The sequence below is a fragment of the Dreissena polymorpha genome, chromosome 5 (genome assembly GCF_020536995.1).
Source record: "Dreissena polymorpha isolate Duluth1 chromosome 5, UMN_Dpol_1.0, whole genome shotgun sequence".
In the NCBI taxonomy this organism is placed as follows: Eukaryota; Metazoa; Mollusca; class Bivalvia; order Myida; family Dreissenidae; genus Dreissena; species Dreissena polymorpha.
The window spans coordinates 114,999,495-115,020,003 of NC_068359.1; the positions used below are offsets into that span (position 1 = coordinate 114,999,495).

Genomic DNA, 20,509 nt, shown 5'->3' on the forward strand with positions numbered 1-20,509 from the left:
ATACAGCGTCTGCGTCGCGTGATTAAAATGCAGATTTTTGGGCAAAATTCGTCATATATGTCAACGTTTCAATGAGCGAAAACTGTATTGGATTCTGATTAAATTCACTCGCTCCGCGTTATGCCGAAATTCAAGGGTCCTGGGCGGGGAAGTGAAGAGAACGACGTCAATTCATTTAATAAAATACATTGATATGGCAGTGTCAGACGTATTAAAATCCCAGGCAATGCCAAAATATAAAAGCTGGTTAGGAGCGACCGAAGAAACTTTGGTGGAGTGTATCAGAGAACACCCATAACTCACTATAAAAAACTAACCTCATAGAGAAATAAGGGAAAGACAGATATCCTTTGTGTGGAACAGGCTCGAGTTCTTAAAAAAGGACGTTGGTATACTTCCTTTGATATCTGTCGATCCGCATAAGAAATGGGAGACGGCTGAATCGATCACCAGCGAAGTCACGGCGTTCACACTACGTTCTATGTGTGTCTACTGTGACAATACTGCGACCTTGGCGCTTGCATTGCGTTGCTTGTGCGTTTATTTCGCCATAATGTCGATCCTATAGCGTTTTAGCGATGACGTCGTACGAATGAAGAGGTGTTTTAGTTTGAACACGCCCAAAGTAGTCGCTTTAAATGTCTCTGGTATAGGCGTTCTTTTCGTTTGGAAAACCCCACGGCGTACTCAGCGATCCTAACTCGTCGTTGTACGCAGTAAGAACGCCTGTCCGTTAATTGTGACTGTTTTATTAAGGAATGACACGGTCACAAGGTAGGATCTTATTACGTGTATTACTAGTATCCATAATTTTTATCAATTTGGAAATAGTAAATAGAACAAGTTCACACTGTAGCATCAGTAGAATTAAAGTGCACAGAGAGCGTTTCAATAACCTGAGGCTTTCGATGCAATTGAGCTAAAATAAACAGGTTTAAAGTAATGTACACATATGAATAAAATAACCCATAAGGTAGCGAGGTCAAAATAGATCTTAAATTGGTAACCGGAAATCCTTGTTAAGAAATTCGAAATTTTTCTACCTTGTTTTCTTTAAAATGGTGTCCCAAAAGGGAAGCACATTAAAGAAGTAAAATTTTGGAAATATAAATGAGGTATTCCACCTGATCAGTTTATTGAGTAGCCATTTTTTGGCAACAGTGTATTGATTATCATCTTATACAGCTTACCATCGTTTGTTCATTCAGTTACCAAGATTCAAAGGTTGAGATTCACATAAGCAGGGCTGTACCTATGCCTTAAATAGATTCGTATTCGCTTCGAGTTTTCCCTTTTCCAAAGTGAGGTTCTCGCTGACGATAAGAACGCCTTCATCGATATCGTCAACATATTTTTAATTGCTCATTAAGTATTGTTTCTTTTTTCATAACAGTATAATTTGTAAATTACGGGCGGAGCAATGATGTTACTTCAGAGTTTAAAGTACCCAATTTTAAGCCCACACGCCCAATGTTTTTGATAGTTTTGGTGATTTCGATGTGTTTGGTTTTGTAGCATTTGATTGGTTGTTAATTTGTGCGATTGCTTGTAAACAAATATGGCGTCGAATGCAAAGTTTCACTAATCATGGGGATTTTTTGCTGTTTAAGCAATTATTTGTCCTCAAAATGAGTGAAGATTCTAATACAAGTTATATATGTTTATTTGTCTATGGGATTTAAAGTGTGTAATTTAAATAAATTGCACGAAGAGTTACTTTGCTTTGTAAATGTTTGATATTTCAATCCAACTTCTAAGTCTAACATAAGGCGAACATGTTCAAGAACGATTATCAGGTATGAAAATAACAAAAATATAAATTGGTCTTAACATTGTTTGCATAATTCTTCTTACAGCATTATTTATATTTCAAGATAGTGATGTTTACACTAAATATGTGTACATCACCAGTGATTCATTTTGCCGTGCGTCCTGCGTCTGGCATGCAGGACGCATGTTTTTTCTGGGGACGCATCATTCTCAAACATGTGCGTTTTCGGGACGCATTGTTTAAAAACTCAGATTTTCAACATCGTCAAAGTTGTACATGATACCAGTCATTGAAATTCAGATTTAAATCTACAAGCAAGTTGGGCTAGTACTATGGGAATTTGAACAAGCCCGAGTCAGATTTTACTAGCCCAAACATTTTTGTTAAAAATGCAAATAAACATAACAAAAACATCCAAAGAAGCATTCATTTATTTAATCTTTAGAATACAATACAAATCTCTTTTTAATTTCATCCTCATCCAAGTTAGCTTCCTCGTCATCTGAGCCAGCCTCTTTCGGATCCTGAAATAAGAAGAAATTAATTTCACACACGGATTTCAATCAAATCACAATTATAAATATGTACATAAAGTTTAGGTATAAAATTAGCAAAAATGTATCCAATATATCCATGTGAAAGAGAGAGCAAACCTGAACCACTAGAAAATATATAAGCAATTTTAAGTGCCAGGTTATTCTACAAAAAGCCAGTTGACAAATGCGTCAATCACAGTTACCTCAGATTCGCATTCCTCAACAACGTACTTGAATGACAACTGTTCGGCCATTGCTCTCTGTGTCCCGAACGCAACGCAAAACATTTATTTTACATAATAGTAATCCGGGAACCACAAAACCAAATATGCGCTTTATGCGCAGTAATCCAAATATCGGCTGATTGCCCAGCACATGTGCACAGTGTGTTAAAACATAAGCGGCTGTTGATTTAAGCGGCTCAAAACTTTGTTTACAAATATTGAAAATGAAAGTGGAACTCGTTTTCTGTTTAATGAATTGTACAAGCACGTCGGGCTTGTAATATTGGATTTTCTACAAGCCCGAAAGAAAAAATACTAGTTTTTTGCTGTCAGACTAGTGCGAATTTCGACGACTGAGATACCGAGTACGATTCGTGGATATAAGCAAAACACATGTCAACACCGTTTTGAAAAAGTAGAACGGAAGTCACATTACTACATTGGGAATGTAGTACGCGTTTTTTGATTGGTTGAAATATATCAATTATCCAATCAGTTACGGTCGCCGTGGTGTAATGGATATGGTGTCCGCCTAGCGACCGGGAGGTCATGAGTTCGATCCTCACCGCGGGAGCGTTCTTTAGATCTCTCCCAAAGACACCAAGTACTGGTTCTAGGCCCAGGAAACGAACTCAAGAGCGTTTATATAAGCCTCAGGCTTTCGATGCAATCAAGCTAAAATAAATAGGTTTAAACAATCAGTTACGGCGTTTTTATTAAAAGTTTGTTGGACGATTAATTGGCTGTCCCGGATGGTAAACAAAGAAAATGCGACTGAAAAAGGTTTTCAAAACTAATCCTCAACAATTTAAACTCACTGTGTATATATTTATTGATTACGCAGCCTCGATGTAAATCATGTGGTTTAAATATGAAGAATAAACGGCAGAAAACACAGTTTGCGTTCGTCTGTTGTGAGCGCAGACAGTTATTATTTATATAGTAAAGCGATGTTATTATACTTTTCTGGATTAATTTAGCAGTGCTTTTTTTTCTAAAGTGACAATTAAAATTTGCAAGTTCTGAAATAAATAGCATTATTTTTATACAGTACATATATAATAGTGATACAGATCGTACAGTATTCCGTCCTATGTTACGTAGAATGTAAGTACATATAACAACACAGGCATCTGCTGTTCATACTGCAGGATGTGAGAGGGGGTTTTTCAATACAGAATAAGGTCTTGACCAAATTCATGAACAGGTTTACTGTAGGGAAACAAGACAAACTCATGAGAGTGCAGTTGTGCAATTTTGCCTGGAATGAATTTGTGGAAAAAACAAGGCGAGAAAGCTATACACCTTAAATACAGTATGAGTGTTGTTACACTAAATCTGTATTGAAGTTGTAAACCTTTTGACCAAAGGAGAAATTGTATTTTGTCACACTGTTTGAAAGGGCTAATTTTGACCCAAAAATTATAAACTCTAGTCATCCATTTTATTAAAAGTCTCGTCAGTCCAAACTGTTAAAGATGTAAAAAGTTCTCTGTTTAAGATGTTATATGTTTCACTGTTTGTTATTAAAAGTAAAACAAATAAAGATTTTACTTGCTGTAAACCTATTTCTGTTTTTAGCTGTAAAATTGCATAAAAGAGACCCTGGCTAAGGTGTATCATGTTAAGTAGATTATTTGTAACGAATTTACAAAGACACAATCTGGGACCCATTGTTTTCAGTTTGGACCCATTGTATCAAAATATGCGAGTCTCAGGGACTCATTGATGTAGATTTCAAAATGAATCACTGCATTACACAACGCAATATGCTAGCCATGAGCACTGCAGTTCATGATAATGACCAAACAACATTTAATGTATGAGAACGATTATCAGGTATGAAAATAACATAAATATAAATTGGTCTTAACATTGTTTACATAATTCTTCTTACAGCATTATTTATATTTCAAGATAGTGATGTTTACACTAAACATGCGTATATCACACAACGCAGTATGCTAGCATTGAGCACTGCAGTTCCTGATAATGACCAAACATTATTTATTGTATGATTCCCTCATATTTAGTATCTCCTGATATTGATAGTTTTGTTAACATTAAGAAAAAGGCTCTCTTGATTCGGTCACACGCATGTGCTCCAAGTATTGTACTTCACATAACTACGCTTGAAATTAAACAATAAGAAGGTTCTTGTAGAGTCGTGGGTTCTTTTTGAGTCGTACTGTGCTAGCGTTTCTGATTGCCAAAATTGCCGATTGTCATTGAATCTTTCAGATGGCGATTAAAATTGAAAATGTAAAAGAATATGGCGATTGTCAAAATATCCAGGTTTCATGTGTATTAATATCCTCTACTTGAGAGACATCAGGCAATATACACATGTTCAGTGTACGAGTATGCTCCAGAGTGAGATTAGTACATCACATGGAAGAAGAAGAAGGGGGAATACCCCTGTTCTGACTAGACGTTTATTATATCAAACATTTAAATATTTCAGTGAATCAAATTTTTAAGTTTAGTTGGCCTAATGCCTAATGAAATCGAGTACTCTCCCTTTCGGTGTGACGTCACGATACTATGCAAACACCCACATAGTGGACATTATTGTTGGTGTGTATGGCTTTATCTGCTTTTCATGGTTTAACACACTGTAAAAAACAATTTTGACATAGATTTAACGGAAATAAATTAATCTTTAAAGGTACATCGTTTATTGCTGCATTGTTTGCATTAATTCAGAAATTGTTTTATCTGTTTTCTTAACCGCTCGACACACAGTAACAGGAGGATAATTAAAATTACTATATATTGAATGCAACATCATGTCATGTATGTTTTACGTCATCGACTGTAATGGCAAACAAATATGAAATTAAATACCTTTGACATCCATTAGATAATAAATATATGATATTCAATGGAAAACATATTTATTTTAATGAACAGCAATTTTATAGTAATCTAAAAAAATATAATCATTCTATATAAACTACTTAAACAGCCAGGGACTGAATATATAAATTCTTTTTAATATCCTGATATTTTATTTTTAATATAATGGCAATTTGCTTCATTCCCTCATGTCGCACTATGTTGAAGAAAACTAGACAAAGTTTCTTATGTGTGCGAATTTTGTTGCCTTATACATTGTATGCACTCTTTAAAAGGGGCCTTTTCACAGATTTTAGCATTTATTAAAGTTTGTCATTAAATGCTTTATTTTGATAAATGTAAACATTGGATCTAGAAAGCTTCAGTAAAAACAAGAAAGAAATTAAAGAAAGAAAAAAAAGTAACCCTCAACTGGACTCAAACCACTGACCCCTGGAAATAGTCTATTCGCGTTGCAACGCTTTATAACTTTTAGGTTTTCAAATCGTCAAAAGATACATATAATGGCTATATTTGACTATGGTAAATGTTCAGTAATACTGTTTCCTCACAAATATCAGAACTGAAACGAAAATTTGCGAATCTGAAACAACTTGTTTCAATTTTGTCAATTTACCAAACTGTGAAAAGATCCCTTTAATACACCAAATATCAGATGGGGTTTATGGTATGTTATCTGGAGGATGTGAACTAAGTCTTAAATGGAACTACAACTATGAAAGTGTACCTAGTTAATTTAGTATCTTTTGCAATGCTGCCAATCATTTACACATGACATTCTGATTTATCGTACTTTTTGTAGTTGTTAAACAAGTCTTTAAAAATGTAATGTTGCAATATGCCAATAAATAAGGTAAACCTTAAATTATGACTTAAATTTAAATGTTGCTTTTCAGGGTGGGGCTTTCTTTGAGGTGTTTTCACCACAACAGAAGGATGGCCTTTCACAATGGAAAGTGTCTGGAACTGTTCCCATGGTAATTTATGCTATGAAAACTCTGGCTTTACTTGTATCCAACAATTTTGTGTATTTTTGCAAAGTAAATATCTTATGTCGGTTGTGATTGGCCTAGAACAATTATCATATACAATAGCAATTAATGCATTTTTATTATATGATGAGCAATAATATTTGGAGATAAATACATATATTGCAGAAGTATGATAAAGAGATCAAAAGCTACTGCTGTTATTTGGATGGGGTCCCAGCCACAACTAAAATGCAGCTTCCAAAAGATCCCAGAACATCATGTAAGTTTTTACTCACATTGTGGTCCATTATGGGTGTACTGTGATCAATGTTGTGGGAACATTACCTAGGTATTTCTAGAAGCATTGTTATGTCCCAACAGAGTGGATGACATTAAGAATTGAACTTGTATGTTCATCTGTCTGTACGTAACTGAAGTTAATTGACTTTAATGTGTAGATGATCGTATAGAGTGTTTTGGCTACAACAAGTTTTTGGAGAATTATGACTGTTGGTCTCTTTCCTACTATAGATTATGTACACAGAAGCCTAGGGCCAACTTTTTCTGAATTATTGCTTGTTGCCTTTTGGCCACTGTAGACTATATAGTGGATATGTCTGTGTCCTAACATGTGTTGTGGAGGCATCATTGTCAGTGACACTTTTCTAATACCTAATTGCTTTGGGAGTGGCACTTTCTACTGGTACCAGTCAACTTGGTAAAATAATCGTCATTTGCAGGGAAAAATAAAAATTACAAACCTATATACATGTTAATAGCACCCTAACAAAGGAGTAAAAGCAAAAGAGCCAGAAATCAACTATAATACTGGTTCAATTGGCGCTGATAATAAATGAAAATTAGAGGGTCTAACCGAGCCACATATATCTGTACTGCGTTCAATGACAGCAAATGTTTGCCAATAATCATTCATTTCGTATTAAGCCCTTTTGAACGACAAGATTGCTGCAAAAATTTTAAGATTAACCTTAATCGAATTTAAATAATAAATAATAAATTGTGAAATAACTTATAGTTTTGGAGCGTATCTTGGAGTTGATATCTATAAAAACAATGTTGAACAATGTTTTTGCAGTTTCAAATTACATAAATGTATAATTGTGCTTTTATTCTGCAACAAAATGATTGTCGGCCATTTTGGTTTTGTAACAAACTACCTTCAAGGTGTGTCCGCTATCTCTCAGGCACACTTTCAGCATTCACTTAGCGAACCTTTTGCAAACTGTATCAAACATTGCCTTAACTGAATGCTCTACAGGTTTGAAAATGTGTAAATCTATCCATAAAAAGCATATCTTTGTTTAGGTTTTTGATAACTTTACTTTCTTGCAAATCAAAATCCTGATTCTTATAGCATGCAGCAATTATACAGAAATATAAGTTAATTCTCTATATTTGATTAATATTCCTTAGGGTGGTTGTCATTTTTCAGAACTTCCATAATTGATTTGAAGTAATTTGAATTTTTTTCTTTTTCAGTACACCTCGTTCAGCCCTACTTAATTCTTCAAGTATACTTAAAAAAGGCTGCAGACTTCAGTATGGAATTAGGGTAATTTGATCATTAAGATTTGACAACAGTTTTCAGACAGAATGGGAATTGTGGGTAAGAATACATAACTCGACCTCAATAAAAATGCTGATTTGTGCTAACCAAATTGCCAGACCAATAGATTGCTTTAAAGTGGGTTTATATAATTTTAACGTCAAAATCTGTTTTACTCAAAATAAATTTAAGTAGTTTTATTCACTTTTAATACAATTTAATAGTTTGAGACAAAACAATATTATTATCTCTTCCACTAGCAAAAAGTGTAGTTAGGCTCAAGAAAAACATGTGCTTATGATGTATGATCTACATGTAATATTAAAAAAAAAATGTAATTAAAGTTGGTGATTTCCTCAATATTTAAAGTGAGTATATGATGAGTTTTGACTAGAATACATCATATTTTAACATTGTAGAACTCTTAATTTCCAGGCATATCTGACTTAAGTTTTTCTCAATATTTATTCTAGTTTGTTAATCATCAATGCTTTTGTTTGTTTAAATTTCCTCTTTGATTGCTAAAGACAATTTCGATGAAATTGTATACAGCTACATGTATTTGCAGCTGTTTGAAAAATTGTAAATATGCATTGGTCTTCAGTCTGGTTTAATGCGCATTGCTAACATTAATCCAGTAAAGTAATTTATCAAGAAACTGAATATTGTTGCAGATAAAAACTGAATGTAGTTCAGTAAACAGCCTTGTTTATTCCCCTTTTCATGCTTAGTTCAAATGGTACCACATTCTATATTATTTGCAGTTTGTCTGATATTCACAACAACAAGCGGCGTATACAGTTGTCCACAGCACAGAAGGACCTGAATATCAACCCACTTCATGCAAGGGTACCACTGAGGATTATCAGAACTGGAGTCGTAAGTTTCGTACAGAATTGAGCTGCGTCTTTCGAAAATGTATACATTGCCTTTTGCAGCCATCTTAGCTGCATACATGTACCTGCTTGTAATTCTGGTTAGGAGCTTGGTTTTGTAGTTTCATAAGCAGACATTATGACTCCTCATCAAAGTACACTGATGCAGAGGCTAGTCTGGAGCTACTCTATTTGGATGTGTTCTAAGTACACTGATGCAGAGGCTAGTCTGGAGCTACTCTATTTGGATGTGTTCTAAGTACACTGATGCAGAGGCTAGTCTGGAGCTACTCTATTTGGATGTGTTTTAAGTACACTGATGCAGAGGCTAGTCTGGAGCTACTCTATTTGGATGTGTTCTAAGTACACTGATACAGAGGCTAGTCTGGAGCTACTCTATTTGGATGTTTCTAAGTACACTGATGCAGAGGCTAGTCTGGAGCTACTCTATTTGGATGTGTTCTAAGTCATTTTCGCAGATTATGGCTGTATTTATTTTGTATACATGAAGATAATTAATGTTGTAATGAGAAGTTTTATGTTCAATTTGAAATCATACTAAATATCCTGTGCTTTAAGAACAACACATTTTATATTCTTTATTCTCTTTAACAAACCATGATGTTTTTTTTTGTAGCCTTACTCGGCTGGCTCATTGATTGGAGTAATATTGATCACTTAATGACTACAGTTTGTCTAATAGGCACTGGTTTACTACTTGAAACAACTAAGCTTGATGAACAAATGTTTAAATCATGCAAAAAAGGTGATTATATCCTTGTTATATGACAATTGATGTTCATTCTGGGATTACTGGGCTAAATGCATGTGTATCCTCACAGGCTTATCAGGGACGACACTTTCTGATTTTATGGAATTTTCCATTGAAAGGATGCCTCTTCTAAACCAAAATCTCCATATAAGCAGAAAGCGTTGTCAATTGTCCATTTTGATCATCCATTGGTTTAACCTGTGTATCAGCCTGGTTTTCATGGTGGGGAACACCTTGAGAGGGGAGACGTTTATAACGATTGACAGCCTTACAGTGTCCGCTAACTTAATGCATATGCGTGAAGTGTCATCCCAGATTTTCCTGTGTAGTCTGCACGGGACAACACTGTACGGAAATTTATTTAGTCCCTTGTTTTCCCTCAGTGGTTGAACCTGTGTATCAGCCTGGTGTCCATGGTGGGGGACACCTGGAGAGGAGAGACGTTCAAAATGTTGGACAGCCTTACTTTGTCAGCTAACTGTAAGCTAAGGAGAATCTTCACTATGAGAGTGCAGCCTCCTGATACTGTTGGAGATGATGGTAAGACCAATACAAAAAAATAATGTGTTGAGCACAATACTTCCTTATTTAAGGAGAAAAACCAAACTACTTTAGTACTTCTTGACAGTTAAAAATCAAGTTAATATTTGAAATAAACATTCAAAAATTGCTCGAAGTGCTCAAGGTGAGCTATTCTGATCTCTCAATGTTCGTCTTCTGTTGTTTTGCTGTGTGCTTCGTAAACTTTTAGCTTGTTACCATTTGAGAGGCCACATTTTGTCATCAAATCTTGATGAAACCTGGTCAGAATTTTAATCTAGAAAATATTTATGGCAAGTTTTAATCTTGATTAGGTGCGTCCTAAAACAAGGTCACCAAGTCAAATCGTAGAAAAATCTTGAAACAACTCAAGAGGCCACGTAAATTACCCCAAGCTTGGTTAAAATCTTCATCTTGACTAAATCTAGACCCAGTTTGAATTTGGTCAGATGCGTCCAAACCTAGGTCTTTAAGTTAAAAAACCCATTTTATCTTGACATTTTTTAAGCCTAGTTTAACTCTGCCACACATGTTTCCAAAAACTAGGTCACCAAGACAAATTAATGGAAAACCTTGTTTCCACTTTTAAGGCCACATTTATGACTCGTTCTTGATAAAACTTGGCAAGAATATTCGTTCAGATTTAGTTCAAGTTTGGTTCAGATGCATCCAAAAACTAGGTCACCCGGTCAAGGCTTAGAAAAACCTTGTTACCACTCTAGAAAAAAACATTTAAGGCACAATCTGGATAAAACATGGTCATTATGTTCATCTTGAGATTTTCTAAGCTGAGTTCGAATCTGGGTTGGTGCCTCCAAAAGTTTTGATGGTAAAATCTATGAAAAACCTTGTTACCATTTTAGAGGCCTCATTTATGTTTGAATATTGTTGAGACTTGGTCAGAATTTTCAGTTTGGCAATACCTGGGCTGTATTTGAATGTAGATCATTACAAAAAAACACTAGGTGGTTAGATCATATCTAAGAAATAACTTGTTACTGCTCCTGAGGCTACATTTAAGTGTCAATCTTTATGAAAAATACTTAGGCCAAGTTCAAATCTGGATCACTTACTTTTACAAACTAGGTCGATAGGTTGAATCCAAGCTTAATGAAACTTGATTTGAATGTTAATCTTGAACATAATGAATATCTATTGGAATTTTGGTCAGATGCATCTTAACACTTCTTCATCAGGTCAAATCTAAAATAAACTTGTTACCACTCTAGGGCCACATTTATGACTAGTATTGTTAAAACTTGGTCAGAATGTTCATCTTAACAATATTAAGGCCTTGTTTGAATCTGTGTCAAGTGGGGTAAAAAACTAGATCACCTGGTCCAGGATACAGAGATTGGTGTCCTTGAACTCAGGTTAGCGCTTAAGGGCCATCTTGGCTCTCTTGTTTGATACAAAATAAATCATATGCAGATATTTCTTAAGTTATTCTCTTTTTCTCTTTATCAAGATTGGATAGTGTTGCTAAAGATTCATTATTGTCACTTGTTTATTTATGTCCGTGCATACTATTAACAGAGCTGTATGGCTGTGCATCCAGTAACTCCGGACAGCTGGAGAACATTCCTAAGCAAGCCCAGTTTGCATCGGATGTCTCACAGTGCACACAGGTAGGACAATCAGCGGTTTATATTTCAGTTTGTAAATAAATATCACATAATTTGCATAAGGTGATCAGTCTTCTTTAAATCCTTTGACATTAAACCGTAGATAAACAGAAGATTCTAAAGCAAGCTTTCAACAAAGATAGAAAATCATTGTTATAAGATTATAAGTTTACCGGTACATGCAGACCTTTTTAGGGATTATACAGACAGACATAAGACAACATTTGGGGCTAGGCAGCCTTAGGTCAAGGCTTTTGTAAGTGAAAATAGAAAAAAACTGTTTCTGTCCTGTAACTTGATGTATGATGGAGGTATTGTGCACAGATTTTGTTTGTATGTAACTTACCTGCAGACATAGCATGAGATTGTACTATTAAATACATTAATAAGTAAAATGTTGAAAACCTGGCTTCTTGGCATTGTCATGTTTCTTGTTTTTTATTGGTCAAGTGTAGTATATACTCACCTTAATTGCCTTCAATTGCAGTTGCTGACAATAGACAAGATTCGGCATGCAGAGCAGCTCAGGGGCGGGGATGTCCGCGGATCTATAAATAGTACTATCGAGTTAGGTAATACTGAAGTACCCTACCTCTGTGATGGTGTGGTGCTCTTCATCAGTTGCATTGGACTAAGATAACTGAAGACAATTACCTATAAAAGTAAAAGTTTAACATATAAGGCATTTTAGCTTGTAATACTTGTACCAAGTACATTTTTAGCTCGGCTGTTTTCGAAGAAAACCCGAGGTATTGTCACAGCCTGCTCGTCGTTTGGTCCGCCGTCTGATGTCCGCTGTCTGACGTCCGCGTCGTGCTTAAACCTTTACATTCTCTAAAATCAAAGTGCTTCAACCTACAACTTTTGAAACTTCATATGTAGCTGCACCTTGATGAGTTCTACATGCCACACCCACTTTTGGGTCACTAGGTCAAAGGTCAAGGTCACTGTGACCTCTAAAAATAAATAAAATCTGACAAGCTTTCATTTATTCAAAACTGCACCCGCAGCAGAGCGTGGCACCCGTTATGGGATGCTCTTGTTATGTATACAACGTAATAGGTTAAAGTGTTTGCACTCTTAGTGATTAATTATCACTCACCAAGGCAGAGGGATATAGAATGGTGTTTTCAGTCAGTCCATCTGTCTGTAACAAAAATTGTAAGGGCTATATCTCTGAAACTTTATAACATATCAACATGGAACTTCATTGGTGTATAGATATCAATGCGGTGAAGTGCCATGGACAAGAACCTTAACCCAACACTTTCTTAATTAAGAGTTATTGTCCTTTGTTGTTTTGTATGATGTTACTTTTCAGGGCTATGTCTCAGATACGCTGCAAGATTTGAAAATGAAACTTTTGTAGTTTATAGATATCAATGTGGAGAATTGTAATTCATACAGACAATTACTCTTTATTTAATAATTATTTTTTTAACCAGGTTTTCCGAAGGAAAAAACTGGTTATTAGATTGGCGAATGCGGGCGGGCTGGCTGGCTGGCGGGCGGGCGGAACAAGCTTGTCCGGGCCGTAACTATGTCGTTCATTGTCAGATTTTAAAATCATTTGGCACATTTGTTCACCATCATTGGATGGTGTGTTGCGCGAAATAATTACGTCGATATCTCCAAGGTCAAGGTCACACTTTGAGTTCAAAGGTCAAAAATGGCCATAAATGAGCTTGTCCTGGCCATAACTATGTCATTCATTGTGAGATTTTAAAATCATTTGGCACATTTGTTCACCATCATGGGACGGTGTGTCGCACGAAAGAATCACGTCAATATCTCCAATGTCAAGGTCGCCATGACTAAAAATAGATTTTTTTAAAAAACAAACTTACAAAGGGGGTTAATTTTGTTTGTTCATTTCAAAAGTTCAGTTTGAGTTTTCTCCCTTTATCAGATTTTTTTTTCACAATGAAAACCTGGTTTTGTGACAATTTTGTCCCTTGTTAAATAATATACATGTGTATCAAAGAATTGGCACCCATCCATTAACCAAATTTATTTGGCTGGGGATATCAATTCAACAATTTGCTTGTTTCATAGAAACTCATCGCCTCCCTTTCGTTTACATTAGTTTTCCCAAATTAGCTTGATGTCAGTTTCTGAGATTTCTTACATAATATCCATTTCTCACATATGAATATGTTATTTGGTTATTAAATCTTAATACCCAATATGCACATTTTAGCAATTTAAGTCTTTAATTTAGTATTGATGATATTGTCAGTGTAAGGTAGTTTTTTACCTAGGCTGTTTTCGGTGATAAGCCAGCTAGTTGGCGTGGTGCTAAAACCTTAACATAGGCTCTAAAATCAAAGTGCTTCCACCTACCTACAACTTTAAAACTTCATGCAGATGCACCTTGATGAGTTCTACATGCCACACCCATTTTTGAGTCACTAGGTCAAAGGTCAAGGTCACTGTGACCTCTAGTCTAATATAAAACTTCTGACAAGCTTTCATTTATTCAAAACTGCAACCACAGCCGAGCGTTGGCACCCACTATGCGGTGCTCTTGTTTCTTGACAATTCTATTGCTGAATTCCGGCCGCTAGTGTGGGCTATGTATGGGTGTTTTCTGGTTGGGTGACCATCTTGCAGCCAGGTTTTGACTTTTGTCAAAGAACAAAACATTCTTCTGCCAGTCAAAGGTTTCTTCTTCTGAAAAGCAATTTAACATCAATATGCCCCTGAAAAATGTAATTTACTAATGTACTTGTGTTGATAAATCTGAACAATAAGTAAAGAAATCACTTTTACCAAAACATACATTCTTCATGAAGACTCTTTCACAGAATATTTGTCACTTTATTAGAGAATTTTGACTGTTTAATTGTTGTGAATTATGTAGGGTTTGCATGTATATATGAATTGTGTAAATGTGTTTAGTATGTGTACCTCATTGCTGTGGTGCATATGTGAAGGCAATATTTGACAATGGTATTTTGGGATAACTTAATGCACTGTCAGTTTAACTTCTTAACATTATTTAATGTTCTGTCTGACTGTAAACATATATTGGAAGCTGAATGGCAGTTAACTTATTTATACATTTATTTTGTTTACGAAACTTGAACAAAATATACTGGTAGTGACGGATTCTTGGTTAACTTTAAATATAGTCACTGTAGCCTTACGTTTTGCCCCATCAACACATCAAGCTGTCATTACAATTTGTTAGTAAATACATGTAATAGCCTTTTGTAAAAAAAATATCAGTATTTTCCTAAATAAAGATGCTGAACACAATTAAGTTATGAACTATACTTGTGCGCATGCATGCAAAAAATATCTTCATGATTATTTCACTATCATACCTGCATTTTATAAACAGATTTGAATGCCAGCGGCAGAAGGTCCTCAGCCAACGGCAGTAACGACAACTTCCATATTGCATTTGGGTCTAAAGTGTCTGGAGTCAGGACCTCACAAACTGCTGGAAAGACATCAGCAAGAGATGTATGTAGATGTGGAACATTGATATATGACTAGTTTTTTTAAATTGATTAGCATTGACCATTCTACGGCATTGATACCAGTTTTGATCATTTGTAACGAGTACTTGATGTTCTGTGATAAAAGTGGTAGATAAAACCATGAACTTCTCTTCTGATTGTCTGGAGATTTATTAATTGATATATTTAGTTGTATTAAATCTTACATAATGACAATGAATATTTTAAAGCTCAATATTATTTTTTTCCAAAGTAACTTACCAATAAACATTGTAGCTGAAATTGCTCATTTATAACAAACATTCTCCAATAAATCTGAGATTGAATAAAAGCATTCATGGACCTAGGTGCATCTTTAACTTAGTCCAACATCATGTTTATTATGGTTAGTCATTTGAATTAGTTAGTGTAAGCTACTCATTAAGCTTATAAGTTAGACGTATCCCCCCTCCCCTAAATACATGTTGATGCTTATATTGTTGGTAATGATAATTTCTAGTTCCATGCTAACCGCATACTAAGACGCAGAACTATATCAGGGAGTTCCCAGTTAGATACATCATTCCGCTCAAAATACCACTTTGTAAGATGTGGCACGGTGCACAGGTGCATTTGCATTTTTTTCTGTGATTTTGATGGTGTATCAATTGGCTTTTTTTTCAAGCAAACAAAATTAGCTTTATCATTTTTTTCTTTTTTTTTGGCCATTATTTTTACCCTCTTAACAAGATGTACTTTGATTTACCTCTGTCTGTTGTTTGGAGGGTTGGTTCATAGACTATTTCTGCACAATGTCTTAAAAGCACTTTCATCTGTCCTCCTACAAATTCAAATTTGGTTAAAACAAAGATGCATATCGAATTTCTGATAAACAGGTCACAGTGCAAGGATATAGAAGCTTGTAACAGTAAATTATAGACAAATATACAATAGTCAGTTTAGTATCATAAATACCCATTATAACAATCACTTTAGCAGACTTCAATTGTAATCAAACACTATCTAAACATCGGACTCCTTTTTTAATTATTTGATACAGCCATCATTAAATGCATTCAAGCATTATTATTTTATCCTCCTAGGGTATTGTTTACAAAATAGATTAATTGACCATAATGTATCAATTTGCTTCACTGCCTGATTTACTGTATAACTGTGGGAGATTGACATCAATAAGAGGTCATGAAGTTTTTCGGTTGGCAAACATATTTTACAAGTGCCTCTTGTTTTGGGTTAACATAATGTTAGATAAATTTAATTAAGCTTATACAAATGTATATAATTTGTTAGATAACAATTAAAAATACAAATGTATATAATTTGTTAGATAACAATTTAAGAACAACTGCAACCAATGCACATGTACTGTGTGATGTGATTTTTATTAAAGCACTGTTAGCTTATTTTTATACATCACATCATAATGATGCATTATAAAATTTAGTGTCCCACAGATTAAGTCTCTCTATGGAATTAAATGGATAGGGTTCACAAGTTTGTGTGTGTATGCCCATAGTAACATATCTAAGCACCTGATCAGAAGGGCTGAACCGATTGAAGAAAATTGTGCATGGAATAGATTATTGCGGGGAGCTAAATCCAGCCATTTATTTGGCAAAATATTGCAGATTTGTGTGCAGTTTTTTTATATGTCCAAGAGTACACACTAAACAACAGATTCACAAATACAAGTTCAACATATTATTTTCTAAATCTTTTCAACTCAAATTCATAGTTGTATTCATAAAGAGGGCCAGAACAATAGATACATATGCTAACAAAGTATTCTCTTGTTTTGCTAAAAGAATTTTTGTTGAAATTGGGCAATACTTATTATTGTTTGTTAGAAAGTTTGTGAAACAGATCCCTTGAGGTACTTTTAAGCCTGTCAAATTAATTTCCAGGATTTTCTTCTTTAGTAATTAAAGTCAATTAGCTGATTCACTTGCTTCTGTACCAATACAGTGTGATCTTATGTAAAGTATAATATGGCTACCTGTGTTTGCTCCTTGTCAGATGAGAAAGACACATGTAAGTGTGTTGTTTGATTTGTTCTTAATATATGGCAAAATAGAAAGTGTTAAACACATAGTATTCCATTAATGTAAGAATGTAGGTTTTGAAACTGGCTTAATTTAGTGTGCTACTAAATGTAGTCTGCATTTGGCAAATTTGCTTGCATTGGTGGGGGCTACTTATACCTAGCATTGATTTTTGATACATAAATTTTTTTAGATGGATTGTTTTGTTTGAAATTGTTTGTATTATGGCATTTCTGTACACAATGTACTGCAGTGGGGTTTACTTGAATACAAAACAAGTTTATTTTATATAATTTTGATGCATAATTTATGAAAATATCTCGAGCGTCTTTTATCATCGTTTTTCTATGTTGAAAAAGTAACATGCTCTGTAGTTAAGCAAAGCTGGTTGCATTTATAAAATTATGTTTCGAACTGACTCAGAATGAAAACAACAACACAAGTTTGTACTCATTAGATAGGGATATGTATGATGAAGAATTATAAGTACTTCATGATGTGCTGCTTTCAATGCTAACCTTGACATTGTATTTGAAGGTGTGCATGATAACTGATATTATGTGTGTATATTTAAGGGAAACCACTATGCCACTGTTTATATGTTTGCCAATATACAGCTTTTAAATGGTATGATAATGTGTTATGAAAGTGATTATTATGCTATTGGTAATTTTCATTCTGCAACCAACCCTGTCCCTGCTTTCATACTCACATAGCATTGTGCACATAGCCGTTAAGACACTGTACTATTATACACACAATTCTTACTGTCTAAGTTTCTTTTAATAAATGGACTACATTTTTGCATGTTATATATTCAACCAAATTAATTAGTACAACCATTTTTGAAAAAGCCTGTTTAAGGGAAAATATAGAAATGAGAAAGTGTACATTTTTACTGTGTCTATTTCTAAATAACTTACTGGATACAAAACTGTGTATAAAGTTTTAGATGATGTTTGCAGCTTGAAGCTACAGTTTTGTGTCCTCAAAATTAGAACCATTTGTTCATCTATATCTAAAACCATCAATTTTTGTGGATTAAACAAGTTATCAAATTTGTTAAAACTTAAATTGTTGAAGAACTTAAACAATTATGTGGTTGTACAATAATTCATCAGGTTTTGCAGACATATTGACCTTTGTAATGTTTTTATTAAAGAATGTATAATTATGTCCTGAAATATTGTGGTCTTGACTCCTCTGTTCATGCTTGCCAGATTGTGTAATCTGTGTCATTGACAGATGTTTAAAGCTGCTGAAATTATAAATGATTTATACACTTGTAAAACTGAAATGCATGTATGGTAGAAAGAACAACTTAAATGAAGTACATGTGTCATAAGAACTACATGTATTGCACTTATGTACACTATATTTCTAAAATTTTTGTAAGATAAACACAGAATTTGTGTTTGTTAGGAACAAATTAAAGCATAAATTTTAACAATCTATGAACATCCAGATAAATGTTAATGAATTGATAACGAACAAGATGCATTTAAACATGATCATTTTTGTGTTAATGTCATTTGCACAACACTTCTTTCATTTACTAAAAACATTTATGTTTTAAATACATTAAATTTTTTTTTTGTAATTTCTTTCAGGTAGGCAATCAGTCAAACAGAAGCATACAAAACAGTTCAAGAGCAGAAGGTAAGGACGACTTGTTTACTGGTGTTAAAAGTACGCTGTGGCTTGCAGTGTATAATTCCTGCATGATGCATAGTTTTACTCTTAAACTTCATTATACCACATTCAAACTTGCATGTAATAGACTTAATGATATGCAGTTGTTTATAGGTAATTTTGAGTTCAATTTTTCTGCAATTATTAGCTCACCTGAGTTTGAAATGCACAAGGATTGCTATTGTGATCAGTCTCTGTCTGACATACGTCATTGTATGATGCGTGTTGTCAATTTTGAGCTCATTATATACCACTCTAGACACCATGTTTTTCAATATGTCCTGATGACATTTTATCAGAATGTTTGTCTTGAAAATATCTAGGCCAAGTTTTAATCTGCGTCATGTGTCCAAAATTATGTCATATCGGCAATAAAACACATAAGAAGCCACATTTATGACTCAATCTGTAAGAAAACTTGTAAGAATGTTTATTTTGACAATACTTACGACAATCTTGGAATCTTAGGGAAATCGGGCAAAAAAAGGTCACCAGTCAGAAAAACCATACCACTGCTCTAGGAGCAACATTTAGGTAAGACTCAATAGTGATCCAACATGAGCAGAATGTTTATGTTGACAGTATCAAGACCCTGTTCTAGTCTGAGTCAGGGTGGGGTCAAGAGTATATAATCAAGTCGATTCTTTGGGGTACAGTAAACTCAGGTGACCTCTTTTTGGCTATCATGGCCCTCCAGTTAGTATTATATGTCAAAAGTTTCTTAAGATATGTTCTTTTTAACATATAGTTAATAATAGCATGATAAATACAGTTGTCTAGTTACAAGGGCATCTGATTTTAGGGTGCGTATGTGTTTGTAGTTATTGTGACTTGCTCTTGTTGATTGATAGATTCTTATTTTTGTTCATAAAGCAATAAGACAGGTCCGGCACTGAGATTTCTGGATTATTTAATGCGTTAATCATCAAGAGCTTAGGCTTTTTCAGTAAAAATATGTCTACAATAAAATTTGTGTTCTTGGAGAAGTTTTACGGTAAATGATCACATATTATTAATGTCTTTAAAGAACCATTAATAAGTATCTTTGTGGCAATAATGTTCACTCTTTATTAGTGTCATTTGAAATCATTATTTGTATCCTTATTCCTTGTGTGAATAATTTATCCATAATTGATTTAAATATAATCAGGTGTTATTGATCCTTATGTTTGTTATATTAGTAATTTATCCGTAAATAATCATGAGATATTGATCATTATTTTCTTTGTATTACAGATAGTCCATTTTCTTCTGGATTTCATGAAATGTCAAGTAGCAAAGATATCCTGACTACTAATCAGGAACCAGGCTCTGGGTCATTGCGACCGAGGGTGCCTCAGGGTGGGGAGGGGGGTGGGGACGGGGTTAGGCGAGTTCCCAACCCCCCTGATAAGCCAGCCTCAGTGCGGATAGGTCACCAGCGCCAGTTCTCAGATCCAGCCAATGTTGTTGAGAGGGATCCAGCCACAAGTGAGTGGTTTACCTGGGCTCCCTATGGCTCGATACTTTTTTAAAAACCAAATTCATTGCAGAAGATAGAAAATCTACATATTTTTGTTGTTTTATGA

At 34.5% G+C, this 20,509-nt stretch overlaps 1 protein-coding gene across 3 annotated transcripts in view; it reads left to right on the forward strand.

The window, feature by feature from the left end:
- Positions 1-1,771: 1,771 nt before the first annotated feature.
- LOC127832678 (protein CFAP20DC-like) overlaps positions 1,772-20,509 on the forward strand; it is a 223,417-nt gene continuing 204,679 nt past the window's right edge. For all 3 annotated transcript variants that reach the window (XM_052358301.1, XM_052358299.1, XM_052358300.1), the window contains exons 1-11: positions 1,772-1,796; positions 6,287-6,367; positions 6,548-6,641; positions 7,862-7,934; positions 8,693-8,807; positions 9,959-10,115; positions 11,652-11,743; positions 12,228-12,312; positions 15,087-15,211; positions 18,860-18,908; positions 20,178-20,411. In XM_052358301.1, coding sequence (XP_052214261.1) covers positions 1,776-1,796; positions 6,287-6,367; positions 6,548-6,641; positions 7,862-7,934; positions 8,693-8,807; positions 9,959-10,115; positions 11,652-11,743; positions 12,228-12,312; positions 15,087-15,211; positions 18,860-18,908; positions 20,178-20,411 — 1,126 coding nt within the window. In that variant the 5' untranslated portion in view covers positions 1,772-1,775. The remainder of the gene's footprint in view (positions 1,797-6,286; positions 6,368-6,547; positions 6,642-7,861; positions 7,935-8,692; positions 8,808-9,958; positions 10,116-11,651; positions 11,744-12,227; positions 12,313-15,086; positions 15,212-18,859; positions 18,909-20,177; positions 20,412-20,509) is intronic.